Source organism: Psammomys obesus, unplaced genomic scaffold (genome assembly GCF_907164565.1).
Source record: "Psammomys obesus unplaced genomic scaffold, mPsaObe1.curated_primary_1811, whole genome shotgun sequence".
Classification (NCBI taxonomy): Eukaryota; Metazoa; Chordata; class Mammalia; order Rodentia; family Muridae; genus Psammomys; species Psammomys obesus.
Window position 1 is genome coordinate 3,081,218 of NW_026596443.1, and position 19,075 is coordinate 3,100,292.

The 19,075-nt window shown below is 39.1% G+C and overlaps 1 protein-coding gene across 3 annotated transcripts in view; it reads right to left on the reverse strand.

Annotated features, from left to right (window-relative positions):
* Window positions 1-19,075, reverse strand: part of Ppp1r12b (protein phosphatase 1 regulatory subunit 12B) — a 213,103-nt gene that overhangs the window by 108,933 nt on the left and 85,095 nt on the right. For all 3 annotated transcript variants that reach the window (XM_055598056.1, XM_055598059.1, XM_055598055.1), the window contains one exon: window positions 15,645-15,827. In XM_055598056.1, the coding sequence (XP_055454031.1) occupies window positions 15,645-15,827 (183 nt within the window). The remainder of the gene's footprint in view (window positions 1-15,644; window positions 15,828-19,075) is intronic.

Here is a 19,075-nt window from a genome sequence, read left to right on the forward strand (position 1 = left end):
ACTGGGTCAAGGAAGAAATAAAGAAATTAAACACTTTCTAGAATTCAATGAAAATAAAGGTACAACATGCCCAAGCTTATGGGACACAATGAAAGCAGTGTTAAAAGGAAAGTTCATAGTACTAAGTGCCTTCATAAAGAAATTGAAAAGATCTTATAATACTAGCAACTTAACAGCACACCTGAAAGCTCTAGAACAAAAAGAATCAAACACACCCAAGAGGAGTGGACAGCAGGAAATAAACTCAGGGCTGAAATCAATAAATTAGAAACAAAGAATCAACAAAACCAAGAGCTGCTTCTTTGACAAAATCAACAAGAAAGATAGACCCTTAGCTAAACTGCCTAAAAGACAGAGACAGTATCCAAATTAACAAAATCAGAAATGAAAAGGGGAACATAAAACAGACACTGAGGAAACCCACAGACTCATTAGGTCTTACTTCAAAAACCTGTACTCCATAAAATTGGAAATTCTAATTTTCTTTAGCAGTCTCAGGAAAGACCCCTGTGTTCAGATTTTTTGGTTCTTTTGCTTTCCTTATGGAGTTCCTGTACTCTCCAGATCTTAATAGCTACCACTTAATAAAGTTAAATCAAGATCAGGTAAATAATTCAAATAGGCCTATAACCCCTAAGGAAATAGAAGAAATCATTAAAAGTCTTAAGAAAAAAAAAAAAAAAAAAAAAAAGGCCAGGGCCAGATGGTTTTAGGGCAGAATTCTACCAGATTTTCAAAGAAGAACTAATAACAATACTCCTCAAATTATTCCACAAAACAGAAACAGAAGGAACACCACTAAATTCATTTTATGAGGCCACAGTCACTTTGATACCTAAACCACACAAAGACTCAACCAAGAAAGAAAATTTCAGATCAATCTCCCTTATGAACACTGATGCAAAAATACTCAATAAAATACTTGCAAACTGAATAAAAAAAAATATATCAAAAACATCATCCACCATGATCAAGTAGGCTTTATCCCAGATATGCAGGGATGGTTCAACATATGAAATTCCATTGATGTAATCCACTATATGAACAAATGAAAGAAATAAATACCTACATGATTATCTCATTAGATGCTGAAAAAGTCTGACAAATTCCAACACCTCTTTATGATAAAAGTATTGGAGAGATCAGGGATACAAGGCACATACCTAAACACAATAAAGGCAATATACAGCAAGCCAATAGCCAACATAAAATTAAATGAGGAGAAACTTAAAAGCAATTCCAGGGACAAGACAAGGCTGTCCACTCTCTCCACATCTATTCAATATAGTACCTGAAGTTCTAGCTAGAGCAATAAGACAACTAAAGGAGAGCAAGGGGATACAAATTGGAAAGAAAGAAGTCAAAGTATCACTACTCATAGATGATATAATAGTATATATAAGTGAGCCCAAAAATTCTAACAGGAAACTCCTACAGCTAATAAAAACCTTCAGCAAAGTGGCTGGACACAAAATTAACTAAATAAAAAGTCAGTAGCCCTCCTGTATATAAATAATAAATAGGCTGAGAAAGAAATTAAAAAAACAACACCCTTCACAATAGCCACAAATAATATAAAATATCTTGGTATAACTCTAACCAAGCAAGTGAAAGACTTGTATGACAAAAACTTCAAGTCTTTGAAGAAAGAAATGAAGAAGGTATCAGATGATGGAAAGATCTCCCATGCTCACGGAATGGTAGGATTAACATAGTAAATGACCATCTTACCAAAAGCAATTTACTGACCCAACACAATTCCCATCAAAATTCCAACACAATTCTTTACAGGCCTTGAAAGAGCAATATTCAACTTCATATGGAAAAATGAAAAATCCAGGATAGCTAAAACAATCCTGTACAATAAAAGAACTTCTGGAAGTATTAAGCTGTACTACAGAGCAATAGTAATAAAACCCACGTGGTATTGGCATAAAAACAGACAGGTTGATCAATGGAATCAAATTGAAGACCCAAAAGTAAACCCACACTTCTATAGGCACTCAATTTTTGACAAAGAAGCCATGTAGACTTTTGAGTAGATCTTATTTCCAAATGTATTAGCTCTAGAGAACCTCAGCATAGATTTTTTAAATATTTATTTATTTATTTATTTATCATTTATACAGCATTCTGCCCACATGTATACCTGTGCACTACAGATGCTTGTGAGCCACCATGTGGTTGCTGGGAATTGAACTCAGGACCTTTAGGAAAAATAGCCAGTGTTCTTACTCAGCATAGATTTTAATGAAAGACATTAAAAAAAATAGTAACAACATGGATACTGTCAAGTAAATTATTTTACATTTTGCAAAATGCCTGTGTTTTCCATAGATTATTTCTAATCTTTACAACCTAATCTTCTATATCCTCAATAAAGGAATGGATACAGAAATTGTGGTACATCTATACATGGCATACCACTCAGCTATTAATAACAAGGAAATCATGAAATTTGCAGGCAAATGGATGGAACTACAAAAGATCTCCTGAGTGAGGTAACCCAGAAATAGAAAGACAGGCATGGTACATACTCACTTATAAGTGGATATTAGCCATAAAATATAGGATAGCCATCTACAGACCTAAAGAAGCTAAACACTAAGGAGGACTCTAGGGAGGATGCTTAAATCTCATTCAGATTGGCAAACAGGATAGACACAGAAGCAGTAGAAGAGAGGAAACAGGATGAGAGCCTACTATAGAGGGTTCTATGAAAAGATCCACCCAATAGGGGATCAAAGTAGATGCTGAGACTCACAGGCAAACTTTGGGCAAAGCTCAAGGCGTCTTATGGAAGAAGAGAGGGGTGGGGATAGATGGGCATGGAGGGGACAGGAGCCCCACAAGGAAACCAACAAAGCTAAAGGATCTGAGCCCAGAGGGTCCTGCAGAGACTGATGCACCAACCGAGGACCATGCATGCAGAGGACCTAGAACCCCTGCTCAGATACGGCCAATTAGCATCTCAGTTTCCATGTGGATTTCTGATTGAGGGGAGAAGGGGCTGCCTTTGTCATGAACTTGGTTGACTGCTCTTTAATCACTCTCCTGTGGTGATGTGGCCTTGCCAGGCTATGGAGAAAGAGGACCCAGGCAGTCCTGATGAGACTTAACAAGATATGGGCAGATGGCAATGGTGGAGAATTCCCCCTTTCAGTGGACTAGGGGCAGGGGATAGAAAGAGGGAGGGAGAGGGGGGCTTGGGGAAGTTGAGGGAAGGGTCTTCAATGGGATATATAATGAATAAGTTGTGGGCACTAGGAAGCCCCTAACCCCTGCCACGAGGCCTAGTCAGGGCAGAAGACACCAAGAAGCTCCTGCCCTCCACAACATCATGTGGAGTTAGGGTTTTTCTGTGTTGCCTTGGCTGTCCTGGACTCACTTTGTAGACAAGGCGGGGCTTGAACTCACAGAGATCTGCCTGCCTCTGGCTCCCTGAGTGTTGGGATTACAGATGTGCGTCACTGTGCCCAGCTTGATAGCATTCTGTTTTCAATGTACGATTCGCCTACTACCATGCACACTTCACTCCCTTCATGTTCAATATTCACACAAAAGAATCAGCTTTACATCAATAAAGAAAAAGTAAGTTCTTATTTCATATAGACTTTTGGACAAGGAAAACATTTTAGAGCAAAAATAGAGAGAGTTGGAGACTCTAATTTCTTCTCTAGTTGACAACTGTCATAATTTTGAGACAGTCTTAAGTGTTTTAAAAAAAATGATGGCTTCATTATTTGTTTTCAATTTCTAACATTCCAAAGATGATGTCAAATTAATCTGTTGACAGTTTCACATTAGCTGGAATAAGTACCTAGCTTAAAGAGACTCCAAAGGACTCAAGAAGGTTGGTATGAGGGTACATGACTCAGCCAGCATGGGTCATACCTTGAGAAGCGTAGCAGAGTTGAATATAACATGGGCTATTTAAAGGGGCAAATTAATTTTAGCCTTTTGTGGAAACAAGCTATTTATAGCCATTTCTTAAAAAAAAAAAAAAAAAAGGAAGGAAGAATATCTGAACAAAGTGATATAAAATTTAAGGGGAGAGAAAGCTAGCAGGGAAACAAAGAGGAGGAAGGCAGGCAAAGGCAGTCGCTATCAGATTCCAATATTAGCCCAGGAGATTATTTATATTCTGTTGCTAAGGCAAACTTGGAGCTTTGGAAAATGAACTTGACCACTACCTGACTGTGACAGCTGCCACTGGCCTGGTACCCCTGTAGAGCTATCTGCCAACTGCTGGCCACTTGCCATTTCTGTCCTGCAGTCTGCCAGTCAAATTATCTGGCTCTAAAGAGTTGACCCAGGTCAACCCAAAAACTGGAGGACTGTGGTTATTGCTATATTCTGGACTACTGCATCTCAAGATAGGCTGGGCCTGGAATCAAATTCTTATTATTTTAATTCAAAAGTAGTAATATTTCAACAGAAAAAAAGAAGGCCTACCTGATGATAAGTCCTAGGGCTTCTGCATTTCCTTTCATTAAAATAAGGAACCTATCTCCTGTTCCTTTCCATTATGTAAAGAGAGTAACAGTTGAATGCACTAGAGCTTTTTCAAGGAAGGGGGCAGTAGTAAATCCAAGACCAATCCTCTTAAAAATAATAGATTATATTATGTATTTTATTGAGATGTGTACTCAAAACCACAAATTAAGCTGGGTATAGTGGCTCACACAGTTATGAGAAGGGCTGCCTCAGCCCTTCTTAAGAAAATGAAACACAATTAGCCAGGCCTGATGTCCCAACTATTCTAGAGGATGAGGTATGGAGACCCCAAATTCTTCCAGGGCTACAGAGCAAGTTTAAGTCCCTGTTTCCCCCTCTTAAAAAAAGAAGTTAACAAAAAGGCTAGGGAAAGTGACTCAGCTACAGTGCTTATTTAGCCAGCAACAAGGTCAGACCCTAGGTTAAATCTCTAGTTACATTAGTCACACTTAGGCAGACACACACAGAGGCACATACAGACACACAGAGATATACACAGGCACATGGACACAGACACATACAGAAACACACACACATACACACACAAACCTCACACATATACACACAAACATACATACACAGAGAAATATACACATACATACACAGACATATACACATAAACCTCCACACATAAACATATAAAAAAGATACATACACAGAGAGAGAGACATACACATACATACACAGACAGACACATATACAGGTACATACATACACATCGAGACACAGACACATACACACATGCATATACATACACCTCAAAATTTCTAAAATTCTGAGAACCTTAACTTGCTATGACAAATACCCTTGAATGAACACAGCCACCTCCACAGACTAATATCACAAGGAAAACTGCTTCCAGAGCAAATTCCTTTTCAATTATTTCCCCCCTTCCTTTCCATTATAACAGTAAAACTTTTTCCATTGTAGAAGGGGAGGGGCAGCAGAATTCTCTACAACCCTCTAAAACAGTGTTAATATTGTTGTGTTTATCTGGTATCATAATGTATCCTTTGCACCTGGCTTTGTTCATTAAACAATATGTCAGTCAGTGGTCAGCTGAGTCCAGATCCAATGCAGAGGGATAAAGCTGAAATTGATTGTTAGCCAGTCCTACACACACTCACTTTCCCTTCCTCAAAACAAAACCTTTGAGGAGTGCCAACTGTGAAATGGGGTGCTAAGTCTCACTCCCTAGTATAAGTGCTTCAATTACAAGGCAAATGGAGATTATTTCTGAGAGGTGGCTTTCTACTACTTAAGTCTTGCTGTGGCCTGTTTCTAATCCCCATTTATCCCAATGCTACTAATTGTTTCAAATTGGACCCATGAATGCGGGCTTCAGGGTCCCCATCATGGTTTCCCAGCAGGAGTAAAAACACTTCCACAGTGAGCTGATTACAGAGAAAGCTGAAGCTTCTAAAGAGAATTATCACTCAGCATGCTTTTTCAGAAGAAAAATTTAGCTGTTTCAAAACATCTGATTTTTTTTTTCCCCTTTTAGTTTATGCTCATCTAGTGGAAGAAACTAAATGACTTTAATTCTGTAAAAACGTAAATGATACGTTTTATGTGATCAAAATGCCTACTGAAAAGTCTACTATGACATTTCACAGCTCTGAGAACAGAAGATCAAGTTTCTTAACATTCCACAGACAAAAAATTGCCTTCATTTGGTTCTTGCCTACTTCTCTAGGTCCATAAATTCCAAAGACTATCCAGTAGAACATCAATTTGGGGGTTTCTAAAAGTTAAAAATAACCCTATTGGCTACATTCTACTCATTCCCAAACCCCACCTTCAATCACCACTCTTTCCTGACGACCAGAGAAAGCTTTTGAGTGAGCCTGTCTAACTTAGCTTAATCCGCTGCTTTCCAATAAATTTGCCTAACAGCCCACTCCCTTCATCTAAACCTGTTTCAATAGGAGACACTTCCAGAAGTGCTACAATGGCTTTGCCTTCCCCCAGTTTCAGGAATGGGAAGCTTGTTTGTTTCATGATTTTTTTGTTTCCTCTAAAATATCACCCTCTCACTGCTATTTATTAATTTCCAGTTGCCTCTAGTTACCTCCCAGGCTCAGACACAGTCTGATTCAGATTCCCCTCCTCCATATCCTCACAAGTTTATATATTTCTTTTTTTAAAAATGTGTGTTGAGGGGGAGGTATGTGCACATGAGTGCAGGTACCCTTGAAATAAAAAAAGGACATTAGATCACCTGGAGCTGACCTTACAGGTTATAAGCTGCTAGATATGGTTGCTGGGAACCAAATAGGGGTCCTTTTCAAGATTAGAAAGTGTTCTTAACTGCTGAGCCATCTCTCCAATACCAATTTATATACTTCTTTTTCTTAGAGCTTAAAATTTACACAATAGTATTTGATTTGTTTGGTTGTCTTCTCAGAATAGATTTTCAATACTTTAAGGTCAGGAAACAATTTTTTCCCCTTTGATGTTGCAATTTTAACCTCTTGACTGACATGTGGCAGTCTTTCAATACATGGCTGTTAGATGCTCTGCAAATCTCCACTTAATAAGACTATGCACTTATAATACCACATGCTTGTGCCAGGACCCCGAGCTTTCAAGAGTAAAGACCTGGCTTCAATGTTAAATTTCTGACTTGGGATTCCAAATACTCTATGTAGTAAATTTCTTTCTCCACTTCCTTTTCTTTCTCTGCCCAGATCCTTGAATAGATCTTCTTCCTTCCATTTCTTTGAGGCAGTTTATTATACACACTTCTCATGAGTTGGCCAGCCCTTCCAGAGTTCTAGCTTGATACAGGTTCGTGTTTACAACCCTGCTACGTATGTCCGACATCACATGTGACAATAAAAATCTGAGCCTCCATATCCATAGTGGTACATATAAACATAACAATAATGTTTCCACCAATCCAAGTCCCAGGACCCACATGCTAGAAGAAAAGACCAACTTCTGCACGTTGTGCTCTAACCTTCACAAATGTGCAAGACATTCATTGTACCCTTCCTACCAAATAAGTGTAATAAATATACTGTTAGCATATACATTTTCTCCATCTCTTATATCATTATCCCAAAGCAAGCCTGATCTGTCTTATGTGCCTTTCTTCTACAGCAATCTCCTTACCAGTCACTTCACACTCATTATTGCCTATTCTTTCCTCTCTACTAGCTTCAGAACCTTTAAAAAAAAGAAATCATGATACCTTAAGTTTAAAACTGCCTAGCATCATATTGTCTACAAAATTCAGTACAAGTTATAGACCTAAAAAACATGTTTACATAAAAACGTACACACAAATGTTTGCAGTAACATTATTCATCCAAAATGTCATTTTATAAATAGGCAAACAATATTGAATGGTGGACTATAAAAAGGAATAAAGTCCTGATATCAGCCTCAACATGGATGCACTTTGAAAACATACTAGAAAGAGGTCACTCATAAACCCTCATCTTGTTTCCATTTATATGAAAGGTTGAAAAATAAGAAAAACAGGATACATATTAGTGGTTACTTAGGTTGCAGGGAATGAGGTATGAAGAGATGAGTGAAATAGGTATTGGATTTCTCTTACAGGGAAAAAGAATGTTTGAAATTCACTGTGCCAACAGTTAGACTTATTGGTCTATATTCTAAAAACTAATGTCTTTGGATAGAGAGATGGCTCAGTGGTTGAGAGCATTTGTTTCTCTTATAAAGGGCCTAGGTTCAGTTCTAGGCACACATATGGTGGCTCACAACCATCTGTAACTTCAGTTCCAAGGATCTAATGCCCTTTTCATAAACTCCACAAGCACCAGGCATGAACATGATGCACATACATACACACATGCATAGATACATACATACGCATATATAGAGGCAAAAAACTAACACACATAAAATAAGGTAAATAAATCTAAAAATAAAATAAACAACCAAGTCTTTCCACTTTAAATGTGTGATTATGTGGCATATTAATTATGTCTCTCTATATAAAGCTGTTGAAGAAATTCTATTGGCTCATTATGGTTCATAGCTATAAATCCCAAGTCTTCATCCCTGGCTGGAAGATGCTGACATGACATAGCTGCCTCTTTTCTCCTCCTCACGCTTCATCTTAAACCACTCTCCCCCATGTTTAATTTAGATATAAAACCTTGGAGTTTCTCCAAACAATCTTACTCCACTTATCATTTACTGTCTTTTGAACTGTCATGTCTTTGCTTAGAAGGTTCATCCCTAGGGACTGGAGAGATGACTCAGAGGTTAGGAATGCTTGTAGCTCTTACAGAGGATCCAGGTTCAATTCCCAGTGCCCACATGGTGGTTCACAGCTACCCATAACTCCCATTCTATGATATGATATCCAACACCCTCTTCTGACTTCCTGGGCACCAGGCATTATGCAGTACACATACATACACAGGCAAAACACTCACACACATAAAATAAAATAAATCTTAAATAAAAAGTTCTTCCCCTAGTTGTGGTATAGCTGGGTCTTGGAAGCGCTACTGCTAATTGTCTGAGAAAGTGCCAGATTGATTTCTAAAGTGGTTGTATAAGTTTACATTCCCACCAGCAATAGAGGAGGGTTCCCCTTTCTCAACATCCTCTTCAGCATGTGTTGTCACTTGAGTTTTTGGTCTTAGCCATTCTGATGGGTATAAGGTGAAATCTCAGGGTTGTTTTGATTTGCATTTCTCTGCCATTCAATATTCCTCTATTGAGAATTCTCTATTTAGCTCTGTACCCCATTTAAAAAAAATATTTTATTTATTTTATGCATATTAGTGCACCTGCATGCCAGAAGAGGGCGGTAGAGGGTACAGATGGTTGTGAGCCACCATGCAGTTGCTAGGAATTGAACTCAGGACCTCTGGAAGAACAGACAGCACTCTTAACTGCTGAGCCATCGCTCCAGCCCCTGTACCCCATTTTTAAATTGGATTACTTGATTTTTTTTTTTTTTTCTTTTTAACTTCTTGAGTTCTTTATATATTCTTGATATTAGTCCTCTCTCAGATATAGGGTTGGTGAAGATCCTTTCCCCAACCTATAGGCTGTCGTCTTCCAAAAGATGCTCAATATACAAGGACATTTGCTCAACCATGTTCATAGCCGCTTTATTTGTAATAGCCAGAAGCTGGAAACAACTCAGATATCCCTCAGATGAAGAATGGATACAGAAATTGTGGAACATTCACACAATGGAATACTACTAAGCAATTAAAAACAAGGAAATCATGAAATTTGCAGGCAAATGGTGGGAACTGGAAAAGATCATCCTGAGTGAGGTATCCCAGAAGCAGAAAGACACACATGGTATATACCCACTTATAAATGGATATTAGACATATAATATAGGACAAACATACTAAAATTTGTACATCTAAGGAAGCTGGGTAAGAAGGAAGACCCTGAGTAAGAAGATCAATTCTCACTCAGAAAGGCAAATGGGACAGACATCGGAAGAGGGTGAAAACAAGAAACAGGACATGAGCCTACCACAGAGGGCCTCTCAAAGGCTCTGTCCAGCAGGGTATCAAAGCAGAGGCTGAGATTCATAGGCAAACCTTGGACAGAGTGCAGGGAATCTTATGAAAGAAGGGGGAGATAGAAAGGTCTGGAGAAGACAGCTCCAAAAGGAGAGAAAAATAAAATCTGGGCACAGGGGTCTTTTCTGAGACTGATACTCCAAACAAGGACCATGCATGGAGATAACCTAGAACCCCTGCACAGATGTAGCCCATGGCAACTCATTGTCCAAGTAGGTTTCCTAGTAATAGAAACAGGGACTGTCTCTGACATGAACTCAGTGGCCTGCTCTTTGATCACCATCCCCTGAGGGGGGAGCAGCCTTACCAGGCCACAGAGGAAGCCAATGTAGCCATTCCTGATGAGAGCTGATAGGCTAGGGTCAGATGGAAGGGGAGGAGGACCTCCCCTATCAGTGGACTGGGGGAGGGGCATGGGAGGAGATGAGGGAGGGAGGGTGAGGTTGGAGGGGATAAGGGAGGGGGCTACAGCTGGGATACAAAGTAAATAAACTGTAATTTAAAAAAATAAATTAATTAAAAAATTTTTAAAGTTCTTTCCCTAGCTGATACTTATCTTACAGACTTTTGTCTAAGTATCACACTCTCCTGAGAACCTTGTGGAGTCCCCCAGGAGAAGTGCTCAGGAGCAGATCTCTGCAATACACCATTCATAACTCACACCACCTCTTTCTGGTACAGGCTGAGTACCTCTTAACCAAACTGCTAGGCATATTAGAAACATATTAGATTTTGAATTTTTTCAAACTTTCATAAACATAATGAGTTATTTTTTATAAGAAATCTGTATCTAAACATAAGATCGATTTATGCTTAATATGATGTATCCCCCCAGAACATGTTCATGTGCTAGTAGGCCCGGCACCTGAGCAGTGACCAGATAAGTACAGTTCAATGTTACAGACATTCAGAGGGGCGGCTTCATTAGCAGGGTTGGTCACTGGAGGGGCAGTCCCAGGAGCTATACTGTTCCAGCCCACGTCCTCAGTTGCTCTCTGCCCTCTTGCTAGCAAGACATGAGCAGCTTTGCTCCTCCTTCCTTCCATCCATCATGATGTTCTGCCTCACCAAAGGCACAGAAACAATAAGCCAGCTGGCCACGGACTGAAATCTCTGAAGTCATGAGCAACATAAACTGTCCTCCTGTTAAATAGTTTCTCTGAGATGCTTTTCACAGTGTCCAAACTGACATATCCACCCTACACATAATATGAGGTTAATCGTATGCATTTTTAAAAATAATTTTGTATAGGAAGTCAGGTGTGGTGCCATATGTAATCTTAAAATTCAGGAGGCTGTGCCTAAAGGATTGCTATATCGCCAAAAGCCTGGGCTATATAGTAAGTACCAGTTCAGTCAGAGAGACACAGCAAGACCTGTGTCTTTCTGAAACAAAAACAAAACCAATTTAGTGTATGTGTGTAATGTGGAACACTGTCACTTTTCAGATTAATGATGTCCCACTGTATGTAACACTGAGGTAATTATTGTAACATCTGTCATCTTTACCAGCACATATGCTTCCTGTAGGCTTATGTCATATCTTTCTAGAACACTCATGTACTACTTAGGCTTAATGTGATTTCTGGCAATAGCAGCAATCTGGAGTGAAAGTGACTAACAGCTCTTGATCTAGAGTCATTCTACTTATTTCCCTCATGCCATTCTTCATGTGTACAAATGTTTTATCTGAATGTATGTATGAGTACAATGTGTGTGCCTGGTGCCTACAGAAGTCAGAAAATGGACATGGATCCCCTGGGATTGGAGTTAGGATGCTTCTAAGTCTGCATGTGAGTGCTGAGTGAGACTAGAACCTGTGTCCTCTGCAAGAGCAACAAATGCTGAATCATCTCTCCAGCCTCACTTCATGCTATTCTTTTTTTTCATGCAAATGTGAAATAGTTATTTTAAAAATTTAATTATTGTTTTATTAATTACAGTTTATTCACTTCATATCCTCCCTAGTCCCCTTCCAATCCTGCCCTCCTTCCCTCATCTCCTCCATTGCCCCTCCCCAAGTCCACTGATAGGGGAAGTCCTCCTCCCCTTCCCTCTGATCCTAGTCTATCAATTCTCATCAGGACTGGCTGCATTGTCTTCTTCTATAGCCGGATAAGGTGATCAAATCACCAGCCACTGAGTTCAGAGACAGGCCCTGTTCCCATTACTAGGGAACCTCCTTGGATACTGAACTGCCATGGGCTACATCTGTGCAGGGGTTCTAGGTTATCTCCACACATGGTCCTTGGTTGGAGTATCAGTCTCAGAAAAGACCCCTGTACCCAGATTTTTTTATTTTTATTTTTTTAATTTATTTTTTATTTTTGCTTTCCTTTAGGAGCTCCTGTCTGCTCCAGATCTTTCTATCTCTCCCTTCTTTCATCAGATTCCCTGCACTCTGCCTAAAGTTTGGCTATGAGTCTCAGCCTCTGCTTTGATACCCTCTGGGTAGAGTCTTTCAGAGGCCCTCTGTGATGGGCTCCTGTCCTGTTCCCTGTTTTCTTCCTCTTCTGATGTCCATCCCATCTGTCTTTCTGAATGAGGATTGAGCATCTTATCCAGGGTCCTCCTTTTTGCTTAGCTTCATGCTATTCTTAAAGGCATTAAAATTCATGCATCTTGATACAGCATACTTACAGTTCACTATTTTATCAGCTCAGTCTTTTAATTCTTTTGTTCCTTTTATGTAGACAGGGTTTCACTGTGTATCCCTGGCTGGCCTGGAATTCATACAGCTCCTGCCTCTGCCTCCTGAGTGCTGGGATTAAAGGTGTACACCACCCACGCCCAGCTAGTTGTTTGTTGCTGCTTCTTGAGGAAATGTCATCCTATTTGCTAAGTAGAAGGTGCTCAGTGGATATTTGTGTACTGACAAAACAGAATCAAAATCTGTAGCAAGTGCTGTCTTATCCACTGTAGGTTATGGCATTCCCAGAGACAATGGCTCTGTATGACTCTCTGATTGATGCAGCAATTCAATACAGCCTGAAAACAAGAATGATTTCCCCATCTTTCCAAGGATCACAATTTTAATGAATTTAACTTGTTTTATTTCTCTCAACTAAGAAACACTTTGTGTGGGAGATGTGGGTATATATATATCTGTATGAGTGTGTACATGTTCATATACAGGTATGTTGGGGGAGGGTGTCTTCCTTAACTACTTCTCCACTCTAACTTTTTTTTTTTTTTTTGCATACTAACAGATATTTTAGTAAGTTTCTTCTGTAAGAGACTATAACATCAAATTCTTTAGCAGAAATCTATTCAATTGAGGCCAAACAGATCCAAGAAAGAGGAAAATTAAATATTTAAATTAATCAAAAGGCACTATGACACTACCTAAAACCTACCACCATAGTGGCAGTAGGCCAAGAAAGATTGCGCTAATGTGAATGTTGGCAGATACATAGCAAGAAGCAAGTCTGTCTTGCAAAAGTTAATGGTACAGTGATCACTGAGTCTGAGATATTTGGCCAGGAAAGGGTCAAGGTACCTGAAGATAGTAAAGCCAAATAAAAAAGAACAGGTGTGAAGCTAAACAGATATAGAGCTAAACAGATGTAAATGGATCAGGCTTCTTCCTCCCCAAAATGTATTATTCCTTTGAGCTACCTGTCCCTGCATTACAGGGTGCTCATCTGCTGGAACTATGTTCAAAGATGCTCAGGGTAGTGTAGCATAGACCTCTGAACATGTATCACAGATGGGCTGGCTTTGTTGCTAGTTATTCTAAATCAAGAAAACCCCAAAGCACTAATATACAATGGGGTATGAGCTTTATCAATCATATCCTAAGGACCTTGTAGAATACTCTCAACAGTCTATATATCTTTTAGCAGCTGAGCTCTCATTAAAGCTTCAAGGTTCACAAAATAGAGACAGATTGCTATTAACTGCTAGGATGTCCTGCTTGCACTGTTTCATCCACTCCAACTTTTTGAGACAGGGTCTCTCACTGAACCTGAAGGCTATGCTGCCTGGCCAGTGAAGCTCTAAGACTCTAACTATTTCTGCCTCCTCCAAGTAGAGATTACAGAAGTCCAACTAGAGATTACAGAAGTGAGATGCTATGTCCTGCTATTACGTGACTGTTGATGATGTGTACTCATGTCCTTACACTTGTACACTTTATCAATTGAGTCATATCCCCTGCCCTAAGAAACATTTCTAAAGAGTGATTTCTTTTTTAGCTAATGAAAAGACTGCTCTTTAGCTTCTCAAATGAAAGGAATGGTACTTCTCTGCTCACTAGAGTAAATATACCAGCATTACACATTCAGGACTGACTTATAATATTTACTTTACTAGAAGCCAGTTTAAAGAGAACTGAGGGGTTAGCTCAGCTCTTAAGAGTGACTCAGCTCTTAAGAACACTTGCTGCTCCTCGGAGGTCTTGAATTTGGGTGCTAGCACCCATATCAGGGAGGCTCACAATCTCCTGTAACTCCAGCTCCAGGGTATCTGATCCCTTCTTCTGGTCTCCAAGGGCACCAGCAATACACAGGACATGCATGCATACACGCATACACACACACACACACACACACACACACACAGTTGCACGCATGTACACATGCACTTATACATGCACACATATCTGTTAGTCCAGATAGTTGATTTTTTTAATTTTATGAAAAGAAAAATAACAGGGAAATACTATTTTTCAACACACTTAACTTCTTTCTCAAAATGTATGTTTTAGGTTGCTTTCTCTATGAACAAATAACTAAAAAGTTCAGTACTGTATCTTTTAAATAGCATTTTCTGGCTTCTCACACTGAGAAATAGAAAAATATCTTTTTGGATGCTGAAAATAAGTCAAACTAAAAATCTAAATCTTGACAAAGGCTTGTCTCTTTTTCTAGTCTTCAAAAACTGATACCACAGCCTCAGTCTTCCACACACATTGGATTTTATATGACTTCAAGCTCCAGACAATGAGCAATAGTTCTTTCTATCGTCACACTGTCTCTTAATCCTCACGACTGAAAACTTCTGCTCCTCTTCAAAATCTGTCTCATATCAGTCTCCATCTGCTCTTGAAATTTCTCTCTAAAAATCCTGCAGTGTAGCAGAGCACGGTAGTAAGCATCTGTGTTCCTAGTCTCAGGCAGGCAAAGGCAAGGATCAAAAGATCAAAGCCAGCCTGAGGAGCACAGCAAGTCTCAACAACTGCAGACAAGAGAGTTACAATCCCACATCACCACAAATGCTCATTTCCTTCCCTGGTATTAGTCTCACATGAATTAAAACTACACACCCAGTGCTGCTTCTTTGAGCTTTTATCAAAGTATTAGGTTGCTGCATGAAGTGATCACAGAAAACTAAGAACAAAACAAAGGATCTTTCTTGGTGCTTCAAGCTCCCATCACAAAAGGCAAAAATATGCCTGCCAATTATAAGATAAATAGAAAAAAGAGCTCTGACTATACACACAACATAATGCTTAATAGTCAGAACTACCTCTGCCACAGAAAAACTCCCAAGCTAAAACATAACCCAACAGTAAAAGTAAGACCTATCTGAGCGTGGGTCAAACACTTTATACCCTCTTCTCTGTCTCTTATCTCAGTGCAGAGCCCTGCAAATGCGTCGGTGACCTCATACCTCCTCTTCTCCCGGCCTTCTGCAGAGGACTCTGTTCCAGCGGAGGAGAATACTGTGGCAGAGGGGACTCCATTGGCAGTGCCTGATGCAGGGCGGTTGGTGATCACACACAGTGGAGTACTGGACGACACGCTATCTGTTTTCCTTTCTGCTGTTGAGTCAGCCTGGGATTTGTAAGGAGCCCTGAAATCAAGAAAGACAGGGACAAAAGGAGGAAGCTCAGGCATGGTGTGCAACAAAACACTGCACAGAAAAAGGACGCATAGGTCTAATGAGAATCTTCTTGCTCGGATTTTGTTTGTTGGTTTGATAATTCTGAGCTCTGAAATACTGGAACAGCATGATTATACATTTGGTCTGACATTTTCTGCCCAGGATTTATATTGTATAGGATTTTTTTTTTTTTGCATGAGATTAAAAAACAAACAAACAAAAATCAGCTGTGGCACAAGGCAAGATAGTGACATATGCAAGAGTGTCTTAAATGAGTCATTGCCACCTGACCTCCCTCCGCACATGCACAAAGAGACAGGCTCTCACCACAGGTGAAAAAGACACTAAATCACTTACGATATTAGTCTCCACCTGTCCCTCAATTCTTGGCAGGGGAAGTCTTTGTGGCACTCCTCAGCCTAGATTTGATGATCATCTTCTTGAATTATCCATTTGAAAAGCATTTTACAACCTCAGTCTATTTGGTTCTCTCTCACCTAGACCAGCAACTGCAGTCTTTTTCCATTTAGCCAAGCACCTAATTCTCTACATTCATAGCTGCCTAAGTAAGAAACTGAAACAGAAATCGAGCAGGATTCTATATGTAACCTTAACTACAGACTGCAACAGCAAGCCGTGTAATTAAAGTCATTTATGTGAAAATAAGATCTTTGTTTCTTAACAAAGAGTCAGGAACAACCATTGGCTCTCCACCCAAGAAGCTATCATTTGTGATGTCACAGCTTGTTGCTGGGGTAACAGAGATCCAAAATTGATACTTGCAGAGATGAGAAAAGCAATGAAAAGCATGAATGTTAAAAATCTGTTTTTCACCTACTCACAATTATCAGAAATGTTTACAAGTACCTATAAGCTCACTTCCAAATAATTACATTATTAAGTAGAAAAGAGATAATCAAATCATAAAGTCTAAACATGGCATTAAAAACACATAAAAATGTAACACTTTTAAAGATAAAAGCTATACCTAAAACATTATATACTACTTTTTCACAAGCAATTAAAATTTCAGAATAAGGTGATATTTTATATTCATTTTCTCATCTAAAAAGTTGGAGAGAAATAATTTCTCAGATTTATTAGTATACAGGGAGTACTAATAAAATTAACAAGAGGCATGGCCATAAGAAATGTGAGGCCAACCTGGAGAACAGTGTATATATCTACAACTCTCAACTCCTAGGAGGCTGGAACAGGAAGATTCCATAAACCCAAGAGTTGAGACCAGTCTGGGAAAGACACTCCACTTCTCGACCAAAAAACAAAAACAAAAACCATACACCCCTACTTCCCCAGTATCAAACAAAACAGAAACAAACAAACAAAAAGCCTTAAGTAAGATTTTATACTTAACAAAAACTTACTGAAGTTTCTTTTGGGGCTAATAATGTGTTTTGGCTTCTCTGCAATTTCTTTCTTAAAAGTCTATTTATTACTGTATGTGCATGTGCACAATGTATATGTGAGGAGGCCAGAAGACAACTTTGTGGAGTTGACTCCTTCCTTTACATGGATTCTGGAGCTCAAACTCAGGTTGTCAGGCCTGTGCCCCACATATCTTTATATGCTGAACCATCCTGCCAGACTTGCAATTTCTTGGGCTGTTGAAATGCTAGAAATTTTATTTTATTTTTCTGTCCAGTAGAACTTTACTATTATTTTGAACATGTTATAATTTCACAAGCAGGCTGTTCAGGGAAGCCGGGAAAGCAGGATTAGGAGTCACACAATGAAGCCCTGTGTAGGAGCCATACAATGCAGCCACATGGTGCTGACACTCAACCTACTTAAAGATCTGATCTTTCCATCCATAAAATACAGAAAATAATACTGCATCATGCAGAGTTCTCATGATGATGAAACAAAATAATGTGAGTACAACATTTAAACAGTATGCAGAATAAAATATAGACTCAGTGTAAACAAAACATGACAAAATAGGTGGGTTTTGCATGAACTAATGTGGATATAAAACCTGTTTCAGTTCCTCAATGGCTATGTGATCTGAGCAGATCATTAAGCTTTTGATTTGCTTTCCGCATTCAAAATTACATACAATGTTTAATATACCAGGGGGCTACTCATAAAATGACATGACTGCCCAAGGCAGAAGTTACCTGACTAATAGTCATTGCCCCTTACCTTCCTAACAGGTGCCCTATATGTTTTTAAGTTATATTTTTATCTTTTGAGATAATATTTTTACATTTATTTGTGGTGTGTGTGGGGTCAGGGCTTGTATGCACGCAGATGTGCTTGCAGAGGTCAGAAGGCAATTTGCAGTGTGAATTTAGGTCATCAGGCTTGAATGTTCCTTTACCCATGGAGCCATCTCTCCAGCCCTATGTGCTCCTATTTTTTAAGACAACAATGTAGCTACCCCAAATCGACATCTTCCAAGGTCTGCCAGATGCTGGAAATTTCCCATGAGACATAACATAGATCTAAAATTTCTGGGAAAAAAATGTTAACTTAGATGTCTCTCTCTGACAGCTTCCTCTTTGTCTTACTACTTCTTTCCCAGAATGCGCGAGCATGGCTAGAGCTCCAGCAGTCATTCTGGGCTGTGAGGCAAGCCTCAAAAATAGAATCCATGGTGCAAAGAAAAAGCACTGGATCTTTTAATGATTCTGAAGCCACTGTGCTGGCCCTGTTTCTGGGCTTTCTTAACTTTTAAGAAAAAAGAAGCTTTATTATACTTAAAGCAATATTACAGGAATTTATTGCTACATGTGAATAAACCAAACCCAAGCATATAAATCCCCTTTGCAGAGAAACTAATCCAGTGCCTGTCACAAAACAGGGTTCAACAAAAATTTCCCCAGTTTCAGCTCTGTGATTTCCTCAGTGCAGAGGGTTGAGGCCAAGGCCTTAGGCATGCTAAACAAATGCTGAGACATTAAGTTAAGCTTTCCATCTACCTGTTTGGGTTCTTCATCTTTGGTGATATTATACAGAAGGTCAATATAGCTATATTATTAAATAAATTTATCTACTAAATTTCTATGCAACTATAACAGTGTTACTATTACGGTCATAAGCCTGAAATCTCTTCATAATTATACCAGTTTTAATTCTAATGCATTACAAAATAGTTCTTTCTAACCAAATTAATGATGACTATTTGTTTCAGGGAAAGAAATCTAGTAAACAAGCAAACATCAACCAAGTACTACCATAACAGGTGTTCTGGCAAC